Source organism: Sorex fumeus, unplaced genomic scaffold (genome assembly GCF_029834395.1).
Source record: "Sorex fumeus unplaced genomic scaffold, SorFum_2.1 ptg000122l, whole genome shotgun sequence".
Lineage (NCBI taxonomy): Eukaryota > Metazoa > Chordata > Mammalia > Eulipotyphla > Soricidae > Sorex > Sorex fumeus.
The window spans coordinates 62,974,171-62,990,143 of NW_026606179.1; the positions used below are offsets into that span (position 1 = coordinate 62,974,171).

At 62.3% G+C, this 15,973-nt stretch overlaps 2 protein-coding genes across 5 annotated transcripts in view; both read left to right on the plus strand.

Annotated features, from left to right (window-relative positions):
* Positions 1-4,385, plus strand: part of BANP (BTG3 associated nuclear protein) — a 38,140-nt gene extending 33,755 nt beyond the window's left edge. For all 4 annotated transcript variants that reach the window (XM_056136983.1, XM_056136984.1, XM_056136985.1 and 1 more), the window contains 2 exons: positions 2,745-2,888; positions 4,254-4,385. In XM_056136983.1, coding sequence (XP_055992958.1) covers positions 2,745-2,888; positions 4,254-4,325 — 216 coding nt within the window. In that variant the 3' untranslated portion in view covers positions 4,326-4,385. The remainder of the gene's footprint in view (positions 1-2,744; positions 2,889-4,253) is intronic.
* The window catches only part of JPH3 (junctophilin 3), a 111,082-nt gene that overhangs the window by 83,591 nt on the left and 11,518 nt on the right, over positions 1-15,973 (plus strand). The gene's annotated exons all lie outside the window — the stretch shown is intronic.

Sequence of the window (15,973 nt, forward strand, 5' to 3'; positions counted from 1 at the left end):
GACAAAGGTGCCACCATGTTGGCCTGCTGAGAGAAAGCGGAAGCTCACATGTGGAAGGCCCAGCAGAACCTGTGGACTGAGGGCAGCAACTCAGGCAGGGTTTCTCGAGTGAAGGAGAGCTCTGCGTCAGATAGGCGCCTGCTGCAGGACCACTTGGGCGACTCAAGGGACGACACCCACGTGGGGTCTGAGAGGACACGAGGCCTGATCCCAGATCATCGCTCTGCTCCCACTTCTCACCAAGTCTCCTCCAAGAAGCCCACGGGTCTTGCTGCTCTCCCTGACCCAGGAGTGGAGTGGAGTCTGGCCCGGCCAACTTGGGACACTAGTGTGGCCTTGTAACATCATGGGGATATTTCAGTCTCGGTAGGATGGTTTTGGGCCACCCACCCCTGGCAGTGCTCAGGGCTTACTCCTGGCTCTACCCTCTTGCTCCTGGTGGGGCTCGGAGGACCTCATGGGGTTCTGGGGCTGGACCCCAGGTCAGCTATGTGCAAGGCCCACGCCCTCCCCAACCCATTGTCTCTATTTTTGATGGGGGTTGGGGTGACCAGGCTCACCGGGGCCTATGCCCACAGTGTTGGGGGTGGGGGGGGTGTCACTGGGTTGCCCCTGCCCTGCCATGATCTTAGTTAAGTGATGGCAGGCGTAAGGCGAGGGTCATGAGCAGCTCTTTACTGCTTCTCTGGCCCGTCTAAACCCTGTAACACAGGATGACAATTCTGCCTGGTGTCGGCACCAGGCATAATGGGTCTGCAGCAGCCGTTCCCCAGATGGTGCGTTGCTGTCGCCACCACAGACCTGCTTGGTCCTCTGCCAGGCTCAGTACTGAGGCCTCAGCTGGGTTTGCACCTGCCTCCCACCTAACCCTCAGGGAAGCCGGACCACGGGACTCTGCAGGAGATAGGACGTTGCTGCCAGCAACACTGGATCTGCCAGCAACCACGGGCCTTGTGGTCTGTTCTTCACACCAACTTCTCAGCCTTGGCAGGCAGGGACTCATGGGTCTGGTGGACAGGGACCCAGCCACTTGACAACAGAGCATCGCCTAGGAGGATCTCTGGGACCCTGTTCAACGTCTGAGCCTCAGCAGTGGGTCTTCCACTGATGGGCCCTGCGGAGTATCACAGGTCCAGAGGCAGCCGCAGGCCCAGGATGGCGCCACACCTGTGTACAGTTAGACCCAGCCCCAGTGTAGTATTGATGAGGAGAGTGACAGACCTAGGGACTTCACAGCAGGGGACAGGAGCGCGCCCTTGGAGGATGGTGTCGGGAGGTAAGGCAGGGTAGATCCTGGACTCCTGCCTCCCACACCAGCTCATTCTCAGAATGCCACCCTCACCTTCATGCCCTCATGGTCTTGTCACTATTACCTGGACCAACACCAGTGCTGTTCTTCAGAACTGCCATCACGCACACTTGCCCCACCCCCTGCTGACTCAGCATCTCCAGCACCGACGTGGACTGAGTGATGGGATTCTCAGAGTGGGCTCTGGCCTTTCTTCCCTGCCTCTCCCCACACACTAGTGTCGTACCTCTTGCCCCATTCACTGGCATCATGGTGGTAGGTCAGTTAACTTGAGGTCTGAAAAGGAAGAAGTGTCCCAGGAGGGCCTGGAGGAGGAGCAGAGCTGCTGGGTCCCGGGAGACTGTGGGAGCGCCCGGCTCTGGCTCTGCACAGTCACCGTCAGACGTCTGAATCTTGCCAGGCCTTCAGAGATGTCCAGCCTGAGCACGCGGGAGCCCTGATGGGTGGCGTCTGGTGATCATTGCTGCCCTGCTCCTCGGCCATTCTCGGCTCTGAGTGAGTGGGACAGCAGGGAGACTGAGGTGATGGCCTGGCCGGGCCGGCGGGCTTAGGGCGATGGGGAGATGGCAGCTGGCACAGCGCTCTGATGTGCCGGTGTGGCCTTTGAGGGTACAACCAACGGGTCCTGTGAGCGGGGCTGCCGGTGGCTTGTGTTGTAATGAAACCCACTGGTGGGCTGCGATGCGCGTGCCCTGGGCGCCGTGTGGTGTGGTGCGCTCCCTGCAGGCGCCACCCGAGGCACCTCCCAGCTGACCGTTCGGCACGGATGCTTGGAGAAAAGCTTCATGTTTCCCTCCTGATCTTACCTGCTCCCGTCTCCCACCCTGAGAATCCAGACCAATGGCCTGACCTCCCGGGCCGGAGAGCCTCGCCCTGGCCCCACGGGCTGTCTGCAGGCTGGGGTGCATCGTGTGAGCCTATTTTGCTGATCATTTCTGGACTGTAGCGCCCACGGACATTGAGGAGCTCCGGGGAACTGGTTCTGAGGGTTAGATCCCCACAGCCAGGGTGCTTTGCCAGGCTGCTGGCCCAGGAACTCAGGGGCCCGGCGACAAAGCCCCAGCGGCATGTCTGCATGTGGGGAAGGGTGGTCTCGGGATGACTGCTGCCGTCTAGGTGTCAGGGGTGTGGGGACTCACCTGTCTCAAGTGGACCCAGGGTGTCTCCTCCTGGGGCCTTAGTGCTTCTCACCTCCAGGCTTGCCGAGCATTTGAGCCAGTTTGGGGGGTGTGTGTGTGTGTGTGGGTACATATATGGGGTCTGAGTGAGCCCAGAGAGACACAGCTGGTGGCCCAGGGCCCCAGGCTGACTGGGTGGGTGCCCCGAGAGTGACTCCCGTGCTAGTTGGTTGGGGTGTACCAGGTGCGAGTCCCCCGTTCTGACTGGGGGGTGCCCCGAGTGTGACCCCCTGCTGACTGGGTCTGCTTTCCCCCAGGTGCTGCAGGGTGCCCAGCTGATCGCTGTGGCCTCTTCTGATCCCACCGCCACTGGGGTGGACGGGTCCCCTCTCCAAGGTAGCGACATCCAGGTCCAGTATGTACAGCTGGCGCCAGTGACTGACCACACGGCTGCAGCCCAGGTGGGTCCCCCCGCAGAGCCACCCCCTCCTTAGGGGAAGCTCGCGGTTCCTCTTGCTGGGCTCAACTCCCTGGGGGCTGGGGCCTGACAGTGCTCTTGTGTCATCGAGGTTTGGTTCTGCCGCACCAACTCCTGTTTGCTGGGGCCACTTTCCCGGGAGCCCCCATGGGTGGGACAGCAGGTGGATGGGGCCATTCTATCCCCCGTGGGCGGGACAGCAGACGAGGACTGATACCTGTCCACATCCCCTCTGTGTCTCTTCCTGAGCGGGGCAGGAGACTTCTCTCAGCGCCCCGGCCCCTCCTGCTCCTCTGGGCCAAGTCCAGGACACGTGTGGGGAGGCGAGCGTGAGGCGGGTGTGCGACCCCGTTCTCGCCTGTGGGGGTGGACTTGGCAAGCACCGCCTGCAGCTACCTTCTTGTGGTATATCCTGAGCCCCCCAGCCCCCAGGGGCCGTACGGGTCGGCCGCCTGCAACGCAAATCGCTCCCAGCGTACGTTGCTCGGCCCCCCAAGACCCGTTTTTCTTCTGAGTGCGCAGAGAGACAGCAGCAGGCGAGGGGGTCCCGCCCCTCCTGGCCCCGCCCCACGCGCCCTCCGCCCCGCCCCGCGTGCCCGGCCCCGCCCCACGTGCCCCTCAGCCCCGCCCCACGTGCCCCTCAGCCCCGCCTCACGTGCCCGGCGGCGCTCCACACTCGGTCGCTGCTCCTCCCCGGCCCCACGAAGGCGTCCTCGGTCCTGGCCACGAGCGCTCAAGGGCTCCCCCGAACTCGCCGCCGGTCATGGGGGCTGACCCGCAGGCTGCAGGCCGGAGCCCCGTGGCACTGCCCCGTCCCTCAGCACACGGCCCTGCCCGGGGGTCTTGCTCCCGTCCCCGGGACCGGGGAGGACGGCGCCACTCACCGCCAGGGCTCTCCGAGCCAGCACCCGCCGCGCCCCACTGCCCCCGCGCTCCAAGGGCCCAGCAGGAACCCCCAGACGCGGACGCCTCGCCCACCCCGCGCCTCAGCCGCGCCTCAGCCCGACTCGCGACCTCTTACGGCCGGAAGCCCCGAAGCCCGGAAGCCGGCGGGAGCCCCGCCCACCTGAGGCTCCGCCCACCAGGCGCCCCGCCCACACGAGGGAACCCAGCCTCTGGCCACCGAGCCCCGCGCCAGCCGGCACTGCCTGCCGGGAAGCCCCCCCCCCAGAGCCTGCTTCCCACCGACAGGCTGGAGGCGGTGTCCCTGTCCGGGGGTCGCCAGGGGCTCCGTGTGCCGAGGCGGCCCTGGGCCCTCGAGCCCTCCCTGGACCTCGCGGCCAGTGAGGCGGGCGCGGGGCTCGCAGCCCCCGCACCGGCCCTGACGGGGCTTCCTCTCCCCTCCCAGGCGGCCGAGGCCCTGCAGCCCGGCCTCCCCCCGGAGATGCAGCTGGAGCACGGGGCCATCCAGATCCAGTGAGGACGCGCCGGTGCCCGCTGGGCACGCCACACCGCTCCGCGGCCCCGGCAGAGCCGTCCCGTGCGCCCGAGGGTCTGTCCGTGGGGCCCACGCGGCGCAGGCGGCCGATGAGGAGGTGGCAGCCGCGCCCGGCCAGCTCCGGAGCCATCTGTGGGGCTGAGGCCGGCGGCAGTGCGGCACACGCGCAGAATCAAGAACTCGGATATTTTTCTGTTCCACAGCTTTTTTTAATTTGCTATGGTGTTTATAACAAAAAAGAAAAGTGAAAAAAAAGTCGAGTGTCGAAGCCTTTTGCTGTGAGCTTTCAGGGTGCGAGAACAGGTACTCGCAGGCTGCTGACAGTCTGGTGGAAGCACCGCTCGCCACTTCCCGGGGGTCTTTGGCCCTGTCAGTGCGCATTTCTAATGAAATAAAACGTATTTATGGCCACAGCAGCTTCCGGGTCATTCCCAGCGGGCTGTGCCCTGCGCCCTCCTGTCTCGCCCTGTCCCTGCCCGGGTGAAGTGCCCACGGCATTGTTCCCAAGGCAGAGGGCGGACGGAGGCAGAGGTTCGCTTTCTCAAAGCAGCAGCCGGGCTGACGAACCTCCGGCTGGACTCGCTAGGGAGGAAAGAGACGCGGCCAGCCTGACCGGAGGCCAGAGGGCAGAAGCCACAGTAGCGCTTCAGCCATCAGAGGCCTCTGAGCCGAGGCCCTGGGGCAAATGGCTAAACCCTCGGAATCGGGCGGAATCGGGCGGGCGAAAGTAGAAAACCTCCTCAGACAGGCTGCGAGCCAGGGAATTCAAAGCGCAATTACGCTGTAATTAGCGCAATTACGCAATTATTCTGTCCTCCCTAAGGACAGACGCTTAGGGCCAGGCGGGCCACTGAGTGGATTCTGTCAAGTCTTTCGAGAAGACTTGCTCCCTCTCTGTAAGCCAGTCCAAAATAGCCAACAAATAGGGACCCTTCCCAACACCCTCTAGGAAACCGACAGCACCCTGACCAAAAACAGAAGCACCAAAAAGGCACGTCACAGACATACCCTTGAGGAATGGACAGGCTCAGCAGATCAGTTCATGTGATATACCGTGTCAACAGGGGGAGAGAGGAAAGCCACCGAGAGCTCGTGACAAGATGCCCCCCCACCCCGATAAAGACCCTCCAGCAAGCGGGGGAGGAGGTGTGTCTCCAGACAGTAACGGCCATTCGCCGCAACACCAGCCAGCATCGCACCAACTGCGAAGACTGGAGAGCTGAGCACACGGCAGGGACCCGTGTCCACACTGCTGGTCACTATGCCAGCAGGCACAAAAAAGGCATCCAGATCGGAAAGAGGGAAAATGGCACCCTTCACAGACAACACGATAAAATACATGCGACAGCCTACACACTCCAGTTTCTTAGAAATTGGGCCAGAGGGGCTGGAGCGAGAGCAAAGCGGCAAGGGCGTTAGCCTTGCACGCGGCCGACCCATGTTCGATTCCCAGTATCCCATATGGTCCCCTGATCACTGCCAGCAGGAATTCCTGAGTGCAGAGCCAGGAGTAACCCCTGAAAATTGCCTGGTGTGACCCTCCCCCCCAAAAAAAATTGGGCCAGATAGAACAGCAGTGGGGTGCTTGCCTGGCGCGCAGCCGTCCTGGATACATCCCTGGCACCCCACATGATCCCTGAGCATTACCAGGCGTCCCCTCCCTAAAACAGTAAACCAGTACAACAAAGTAGCAGGCTACAAACTCAACATGCAAAGACCCGTCATATGCAAACAGTGAGAAAAGAAAGAGCTTAAAAAACAAACTTCATTTAAAATAGGGCCAGAGTGATAAGGGGTAGGGCATGCAGCTGACCTGGGTTCAATCCCCAGCACCACATATGGTCCCCTTAGCACTACTGGGTGTTGCCCCAAAATAAGTTTTCCAAACCATCTAGGAACCACCTAGGAATCTACAAAGCATGTGGAAGGCTTAGACGTCGGAAATTGTAAGTCACTATTGAAAAGAAATATGGTTACACAAAATGAAACATACTCTGTGGGGCCGGAGCGATAGTGCAGCGGGTCGGGCGGTTGCCTTGCACACGGCCGACCCGGGTTCAATCCCCGGCATCCCAGGTGGTCCCCCAAGCACCGCCAGGAGTAATTCCTGAGCATCACTGGATGTGCCCCAAAAAGCAGAAAAAAAAGACCATACTCTGTGTTTAGAGTCAAAACAATCAACATTGACATAATGAACACCCTGCCTAAGAGTGACCCAGCAACTCCCCTCACAGATACCAATGTTCTTCAAGGACCTAGGGTACCCGCTACTTCCGGAGAATGCTCCAGGTCCCAAACAGAGCCGATATCACCAGGAGGTCCCAGATGGGGTAGGTGCTGCATCCCGCCTTCTCCAGATGGAACCCCGGTGACCATGAGCCTGCAAGCGGCCACCAGGACATTCTTTCCAAACCGCACGGCCGCTTATGTGGCCGCGCGACATCTCCTTATATACAAAATGATCGATGGAAAGTAAATCATCCAACGTTTCTCCCTGAAAATCAGACTTAACTCTTTTGCAAACCACAACACCCAAAAGGAGAGAGAGAACAGAGGGGAATGCCCTGCCACAGAGGCAGGGTAGGATGGGGGATGGGGGTGGGAGGGATACTGGGATCCGTGGTGGTGGGAAATGGGCGCTGGTGGAGGGAGGGGTATTCGAAATAAATAAAATAATAAAATAAAATGTATTCATAAAAATCTCCCCAAAACCTAAACAATTCTGACAAAAAAGATAGGACGTATTGCATCTCCTGATTTTAAATTATTCTTTAAAGCTAGAGTAATCAAAATTGTGGTACTGGCCACCACATAAGAATTGAGATATTGTCAATAAACTCTGAGAAAAAAGTCTGATGTGGCTCCATTTTTAAATTTTTGTTTTCTCTGCTGATGCGTTACTGGGCCCACTTAAGCAAATCGATGAACAACGGGAGGACAGTGCTACAGTGCTGCTGAAGTCAAATCACTGAAGATACTTCTGAGGTCCATGTGCTGGAAGGTTCTAGGTCTTTCTCAGTTGTACATAGGGATTCTGGTCTCTAAGTCTTTAATCCACTTTGAGCTTTTGTGTGAGGCCCAGTTTATCTGCAACAGTGGGACTCGGTGGGTGGAGAAGAAAGGAAAACCTCAACAGATGGTGCTGGGAAAACCGGGTAGCCACATGCCAGAGCATGAAGCACCTGGGCCTCACGGAAAAAGCCTAAAGACCAGGACCCTCTGTACATTGAGGGAGACGCAGAACCTTCCAGCACGTGGACCTGAGAAGTATCTTCGGTGATTTGACTTCAGCAGCAAGAAAAAAAAAAATTTAAAAATGGAGCCACGGGACTGGAGTGATAGCACAGCAGGTAGGGCATTTGCCTTGCATGCAGCCGACCCAGGTTCGATGGGAACCAGCATCCCATATGGTCCCCCGGGCACCGCCAGGAGTCATTCCTGAGTGCAGAGCCAGGAGTAACCCCTGAGCATCGCCAGGTGTGACCCAAAGAGCAAAAAAAAAAAAAAAAATGGAGCCACGTCGAACTATAAAGTATGTGCATGGCAAAAGAAACTTGGGTTAAAATAAAAGGAAACACACACTTTGGGCCGCAGGTGTGTCTGAGTGAGGTTGGACCCACCGGTCCTCAGGTTGGTGGCAAACTCCTCATAAAACCTGGAAACGGGCCAGAGCAAATAGTACGGTGGGGAGGGCGTTTGCCCCGCAAGCAGCCAACCAGCTTCTACCCTGGCACCCCAACTGGTCCCCTGCGCACCACTGGGAGTGATTCCTGAGTGCAGAGTCAGAAATCACCCGAGATCGCTGGGAGTGGCCAAAACACAAACAGAAAAGGATAGCCTACTCACTGGGAGAAAATAGTCTGTACATCGGAGGGTTAATACTCAAGATACGACTGCAGAGATGATGCAGTAGCCGGCCGACCCCAGCTCAGTTCCCAGCATCACACGCGGTCCTCAGAGACCAACATCCCCGAGTGCAGAGTTAGGCGTGACCCCTGGAGCACTGTGGGCGTGGCCCCGAAACAAAACCAAAGCCAAGATAAAGCACTGACAAAAATCAGCAAGAAACCAAACCCCCACCAGAAATGGGGAGAGGGCAGAAACACTTCCTCGACGTGGACGTGCCGCCACAGTCCGGCTGGCTGTGGAGAGGTGCCCGTCATCATTCAACGGGCAGCGCCCATCCGGACACCGAGACCCTCCGCAGCCGTGAGGCGGACTCGAAGGCACCGGCGGCCGTGGCGAGGAGGGTCTGCAGGTCCAGAGGGCGAGGAGGGTTCCGAACGCCCGGCCCCGTCGCGTCTTGGCATCTGTCCCAACGACGGAGACGTTCCTTCGAGACGCTCCAGGCAGAGCTGTGCGCCCTGTCGCTCCGAGCACGAGGCCGGTGTCCAACGTCGGGTGGGGGACAACCGGGGGACATCTGCAGTGCTCAGCTCTAAGCGAAGCTCAATCTTGACACCTGGTGGGTCTGGGCCGAGCTGGAGGGTGTCCCGAGGGGCGCGGCGGTCTGGGCGCGCTGCGAGGACACGGACACCCGCTCCCGAGGGCGGCGAGGAGAAACCGGGGCCTGTGCCCGGACGCGAGGCCTGAGGCCGGAGCACAATCCCCGGACGCCTCAGGGACGCCAGACGCAGGTGAGCAGCGACACCCCACGTGTCCTCCAGCTGCCGTCGCGACGTCCGGGCACGGCCCGACCAGGAGTGACCGGGCGTGGCCGCTCCCGACGCAGGAGCCAGGGCAGGGGGCAAACCCCGGCGTCTGCCGAGTCCCGCGGCGCCCCGAGGGCACCCGCCTCCCGCCACGCCCGGCCGGCCCGCGCTGACGCTGTGGCCCGCAGCCAGACGGACCGGGCGGGGGCCGGGCGAGCGTGGCCAGGGGCAGGCCCAGGCGGGCGGCGCGCTCGGACTGCGGAGTCCTCGGAGGGGGGAGGGAGCGGGCGGGCTAACGAACAAGTGGGCGCGGCGAGGAGCCACGTGAGCAGCCCCGTGGTCGGACACCGGATGGGGGCGTGGCCAGGCGCAGGAGAGCCGGTCACGTGAGGCCTCGCCTGGGGGTGAACCGAGTGGGCCCCGGCGGGAGGAGCCCGGGGGTGGGGCAGCTGATGGGTGGCCACGTGCCTGAGTCAGTCACATGAGGACCCGGAGCCGGAAGCTCAGGCAGTCACGTGAGGAGCCGGCGGGTGAGGAGCGGGGCGTGGCTGGCCGTCACGTGAGGAACTGGGCGTGACCCGGCCCGTGAGAAAGCCGGGGCTGGAGGGAGAGGAGCGGGGGCGTGGCTGGTCGGACGCCTGTGGGCGTGGCTAGGCGCACGAGAGTTGGTCACGTGAGGAGCCGGAGCGTGAGGAGCAGGGCTCCAGCGTCAGCGAGTCACGTGAGGACTGTGCGGGGCGGGGCCTGAAGTCACGTGGGGAGGGCGTGGCCGGGCACCGGGGCGGGGCGGGGCTGACCGCGTGAGGAAGGGGCGTGACCCGGAGTGAGGAGCGACGTGCGAGGGGCGGGCGCAGTTGCCTGTCGCGTGAAGGGCTCGAGGGGGCGTGGGCGCGGCGGCGTTGTGCGAGGGGCCTCCGGACGTCGGCGCGCGGGTCTGGGGTCTGGCGGAGGCGCCCGCGCCAGCCCGTCCGCGTGGCCCCTCCTAGCACCGGCCGCGAGGGTCTCGCCCTCTCCGGTCCCGCCCCCCGCGCATCCGCCTCCGGCCTCCACGTGCGCGGCAGCCGCTCTCGGCGAGGCCAGCGGGTGTGCGCCCACCGGGCCGGGCCGAGCCTCGCGGGGGCGGCGGGCGGGGGCGGGGGGCGAGACGGCCCTCCCCGCCGCGTCCGCCTCTGCGGGGTCCGGCTCCCCTGACCGGCGCTGCCCAGGCCCCGGGGACCGTCCCCCCACCTGCCCGCAGGTGCCTCCCCGCCACCGCGGGCGGGCGTCGGGCCGGGCTGCCGGGACCGCGGGCCAGGCACGGGCAGGGTTAAGCGGCCGCGCGGGGAGAGGGTCCCGCCCGCCCGGAGCCTGAGACTGCCCAGCTGGGCGGGCGGCCGGGGCGGCCACCCTGGCCGGCGGCCGCGGGCACCTGGGCCGTCCGCGGAGGGTGCGCGGGCGCGGCGTGGCCGGGTAAGTCGCCCGCGCGTCCCTCCCTCCGGGCGTGGTGGGGGCCGGGGCCGCGGCGGGTCGCGCGAGTGTCTCGAGCCCGCGGGGTCCAGCCGGCGCGGGTGCCCGGGACGGTCGCGATCTGGACCGCGCGTGTCCCCCTGGGCTCCGTCCCCGCGGCCCGGCCGTGTGCGTCGCTGCGCCCCGCACGGAGCCGCACCGCCAGCCCCACGCAGCCCACGCCGGGCGGGGGGGCGCCTCTCGCTTCGGACGCCGAGACCGGCCCCCGCCCGGAACTGGGGGCAGCGCCCGCCGCCGTGCCGAGGGTGCGCGCGCGGTGGAACGCGAATGGAAGGGACGGGGCCTCGGGCCCGGCCGGGCTGGCGAGGACGTTTGTGCCGTGAGCCGGTGCCCGGTGGCCCCCACGGTGTCTTCCCTGGTCGCACGGGCAGGGGCTTGCTCGGAGCAGGCTCCCGTGGCGCGGGTCCCCCACCCCGCCGGCCACTGATGCGGCCTTGGAGGCTCCCAGTGATGCCCGGGGCGGGCTGGCACGGCCAGGAGGGGAGCCCCGAACAGCCTGCGTGTGTGTGCGCGCGTGGCCAGGAGGCCACGTCCTCAGCCCGTGCACTGGCCGGGCCGCGTGCCAGGCGGGCGGGGCCTGGGCTGGGGAAGCCGTGGTCCCGGCCCGCAGCCCCACACATCTGGCAGCGTTTGGCAGGACAGTGCGCTTCCTTCCTGGCTGGAGCGTCCCCGCGGACGGAGGCCTCCCACACCCGGCCCTGAGGCCAGCGCCGCGCAGAGGAACCACGAGCGCCTCCCCCTACCCCCCGCGTGTCCTCAGCGGGCATCTGTCAAAGACCCCACACGCCCACGGCCCAGCCTTCCGCCCGGAGGCCTCGGGGAGCCCGCAGGGCTGGGGTGCTGTGGCGGCGGCCGGGGCCTTCCTCGCCACCGCCTCTTCGCACTGCTTCCTGTGCAGGCGTGCCACTGGCCTTCCCACAGCTCCGACCATGCCTGTGGCAACCCCCGGCACTGCCCTGCCCAGGGGGCCCTGTCCACGGCCTTGTCCCTGTGACAGGCACTCCTGACCCCATGCTGTGGCCAGGCGCGTGGGCACCCAGCGCCCAGCCCAGGACTCCCTGACCAGGACACAGGCTGAGGCTGGGACAGACACGCAGCTGTGAGGGTATCAGAGCCGCTCAGAGGGACTATGGGGCATCAGCTGGCTGCTGGGCGTCGTGTGTCCCCAGACAGAGGAAACCCCTGACACAGCTGCATGTGGGGTCTGTTCCCTTGAGGCAGCAGAATACACGTGTATGCTTGCTCAGAGGTAGATGTGTGCCTTCACATGGGCACAGACACACGCGTGTGTATATATGGGCTTACTTGTGTGTGCACAGATGTCTGCACGTGTTTGCATACTCAGACACATATGCATGCACTCAGGCATCCACGCCTATACAATCATCTGGACATGTATGTGTGCGTAACACACACTGAGGCACATACGAACGTGTGTGTGGACATGGGCGCACACATATGGACATGTATGTGCGTAGAACATGAGCAGGCGCATATGGACACAAGTACATAGACACATGCATAAGCACACGTGTCCGTAGGCTTGTGCACACACCTCACAGCCACATATGCACCCATTGGTGCTTGGATACATGCGTGTAGAAGGGGGGGTGTCTGGGCTCGCTAAGGCAGCCCCACATGCTCTGCTAGCCCCTCCCTGGGCAGGGTGCCAGGGGAGAGACCGGCGCGGTGCCTTCCTCTCAGCTAAACAGGGCCTGGCTGGTCATTATTTCAAATGAAAAGTTCAAGGAAAAGGGGACTCTGTGCATTTGACTTTCACTTTTTCATCTCTGGGGAGTGTGAGGGAGAGCCAGGCCAGGCCAGCGGCATCGGGTGACTGCAGGGAGCGGGGCCTGGGTCTCGAAAGGGCCAGCCGGTGTGTGCTCCGTGCCGCCTTCACAGGCGTGTCAGCATTCTGGGCACAGTACGGCAGGCTCGGCCAGGCGGAGTCCACGGCCGGGCACAGCAGGTGAGAGGCCTCCAGTCTCGCGACCCTCTGTGCCAGGACGGATGACACTCTGGGCAGCGGGCACCACAGGTACTGTGTCGGTCGTGTCCCCAAAGCCCATTCTGTGCTCGTGACATGTCCGGCCCTGGGGCCTTTGCTGCTTTGCTCTCTTGGCCCTCCCAGCCCCCCCCAACACACACACACACACACACACACACACACACACACACACACACTGTCCCCAGGGAGTTGGCAGCACGGCGCCACTGGCAAGGGGCCTCCTGCAATTTCCTCCTCATTTCGGGGGCCAGTGAGCTGGGTCAAAGCAGTAACCCACCCCCACCCACCAAGAATCCCAGACAGCTGCCGGAAGGCCCCTAAGCTGAGGGCTGCTGGGCCATCGCTACCCCCATGGAAGCTGGGTGACCCCCACCACGGCCTATTACCAGTGTCCTCCGGGCTCCGCACAAGGTCCAGGCCCGCGTGGGCACCACTTGCACACGGGCCCGGCAGAGGCTGTGCCATGTCGGGGAGACCACAGCTGCACAGTTCAGGTAACACTCCTGGCAACAGCATACCCGTGGCGGTGGCATGGAGAAAGGCCGGGCGCTCAGGCCTGGCCACACTGCCTGTCAGTGAGTCCACGGGCATTCATTCATCGCCGCTGCAGCCCGTGCCTGGCCACAGTTGGGGGTTGTTCTTTCCGCCACCTTCCCTGGCCCATGTGGGAGAGCCTTGGCCAGTCCGAGCCACCTTCATTCTGCGCCTGTGACCTGCCCCTTCCCTTTCCCAAGGGGCCCCTGAGCGCTGCAGGCCACCCATAGAGCTGCCCCATCGCCAGCACCCCCCCAAATCCAGCTTCCTTGGGACACATTGGTCCCTGGTGCCTGGAGGGGGCGGGGAGGGAGGTGAGGAGACTGTACCCTGGGATGCCAGTGGAGGCTCCTGTCCAGCCCCTGCCCTGACACCACCACAGCTTCTGGAGACCCCTCCTCTGCCCCCCTTATGTGCCTTCACTCTCCCGGGGATCCTGGCATGCAGCAGGCTCTGCTCCTGTCAGCAGGCGTGTTTCCTTCTCCCCAAGAACCTGGCGCCACCTTGGATCATTACTTCAGAGCTTCCTAGACCCAGGTGTTGTACTGAGAGCTTGGCCTGTCCAATAAGAGCGCTGTGTGCACTGAACAGGTAGTGTTTCTGACCAGCGGTGTGCCTGTGACACTGTATCTAAATTTAACAGTGCCTGTGAGAAACACTATAAATTACACTGTGTCTAAACTACACCATGCTCGAGTGACACTGTATAAACTACACCGTGTCTGTCTGGTGCTGTCTATAAATTACACCGTGTCTGTGTGTGACACTGTCTGTAAACTACGCTGTATCTGAGTGATACTGTGTTTGTAAACTACACCATGTCTGAATGACGCTGTAAACTACACTGTGAGTGACACTAAGCTATACTGTGTCTGAGTGATACTGTGTAAAAAAGACCATGTCTGAATGACACTGTCTGTAAACTACTCTGTGTTTACAGTGAATGACACTGTAAACTGCGCTGTGTCTGAGTGACGCTGTGTAAACTACACCATGTCTGAATGACAATGTCTATAAACTATACTGTGTCTGAATGACACCGTGTCTGTAAACTACACTGTGTTTGGGTGACACTGTGTCTTTAAACTACATCGTGTCTGAGTGACACTGTGTCTGTAAACTATACTGTACCTCTGAACACCATGTCTGTGAGCTACACCATGTCTGAGTGACACTGTGAATGACACCATGTCTGAAAGTGACACCGTGTCTGTAAACTGTGTTTTGTAAGCCACACCATGCTGGTGAACAACACCGTGTCTGTAAGGTGCACTGGCCCTGAGTGACCGTGGCTGTGAGTCTGTGAACGAGAGTCGTGTGTGACTCAGCCATGCCATGAGCTGCAGTTCTCTCTGCTTCTCTCTGGCACCATAGGGCTATTTCCTGTATCCGGAGTTAAGGATGGCTGCTGGGGTGCTATGGTGATGTGGGGTGCTTGTGGGTCCCGAGTCCCACCCTATCCCCACCCGGCGGAAGCACGGCTCACCCAGTGTCTGTCTGACCCTCTCTCCTTTGACCGCCTGGGGGCACCCTACGGAATCAGCCCACAGCTCCCATGTCCTGTGGGCTTATCAGGTGGCCGCTACCCGGCCAGTCCCCAACACCTGCAGGATGGCAGCTGGGAGCCACACTGACCCCCTGCAGGCCTCGGTATCTTTGAAGGGGAATCTGTTTACTCTCACACATAAACACGACAAAAACCCGCCTGCCCAGAGCAGACCCGGGGTAGCTCGGCCGGCAGGAAGCTCTCGCCCGGGAGATGCAGGCTCCTGCCAGACTGCCGTGCTGGGGTCAGAGGTTCTGTGTCCCCGCCTTCCTCGGCCTTGGGTCCTGCCTGCCTCCCTTTCTGTCATCCACAATTCCTGTAGCGGCTGGCGGCAGAGCCATGTGAAGGCAGAGGTGGCTCACGCCCAGGAGACAGGAGGGTTGGTCCAGGCTGGGGGGGGACAGAGGGGGCCCAGCCCCCCCCCAAAGGTGAGGGGACAGTGAGGGCCCAAGAATGGGGCCAGGAGGTGCTGTGTGGAGGGCGCTCGCCTCGATCCCAGCACCCCTTGTGGCTCCCTGAGTGCAGGGCCGGAAATGACCCCTGAATGAAGGAGGTGGGCTGGGAGCCCCCGTGAGGGTCCATGAAGACCTCATGGACAAAAGCACCGTCTTACGGAGGTTTGAGAAAGCTTCCAGCCACTGCTGGGCGCACAGGCACGCCCACATTAGTCATGGACACAGTATGGGGCACTGCTGGTCATGTCCACTATGTGCATGACTCGTGTCCATTGTGACTCGCTGGTGCCCAGTCCAGTGTCCAGAGTGACTCACTGTCGGTCATCCACACACTAGGATGAAGTCAGGCAGGTGCTTCCTGAGGCCAGTTTTCTTGTCACCTCCTCCCTCTGACTGGACTGAAAGCTCTTTGATCCGAGAGATCCAGACCCCTTGCAGGGCGGGTTGGAGAGCGGGGCTGCTCAGTGGTCCGCCGGGTCCCTGGGGCTTTGAGCACCTGGATCCTCCTGTCTCCACCTGAGTGCAGCTACTTGGTTCCGCGACCTGAGACATCATGGGGACACAGACTGGCCATAGCCTATGGGAGTCAGAGCGGGGACCTTGGGACAAGATGGCTCCAGGTCCCAGACAGGGCCCGCGGGCAGCAGGCCTTGGCGCTCTGCCCGCCTGAGGTGGCGCGGGCGTTTCCTGGCCTAACTTCACTCCCCAGCTTCCGCCCGGCTCGCCAAGGCTTCCGAGGTCCATTTTCATGGAAAAGGCTGCAGCCGTCCAATCCCCTTATCTACTGGCCGGGTGTCCCTCTCTTGGCGGACACACTCGTCACGACCCCCACCAGCAGTCAGGATCAAGCCAGGAGGGAGAGGGAGAGACAGCCCCACCCCGCGCGCTGCCTCACAGGGCAGAGACCTCACACAGGGATGGGCCAGCTC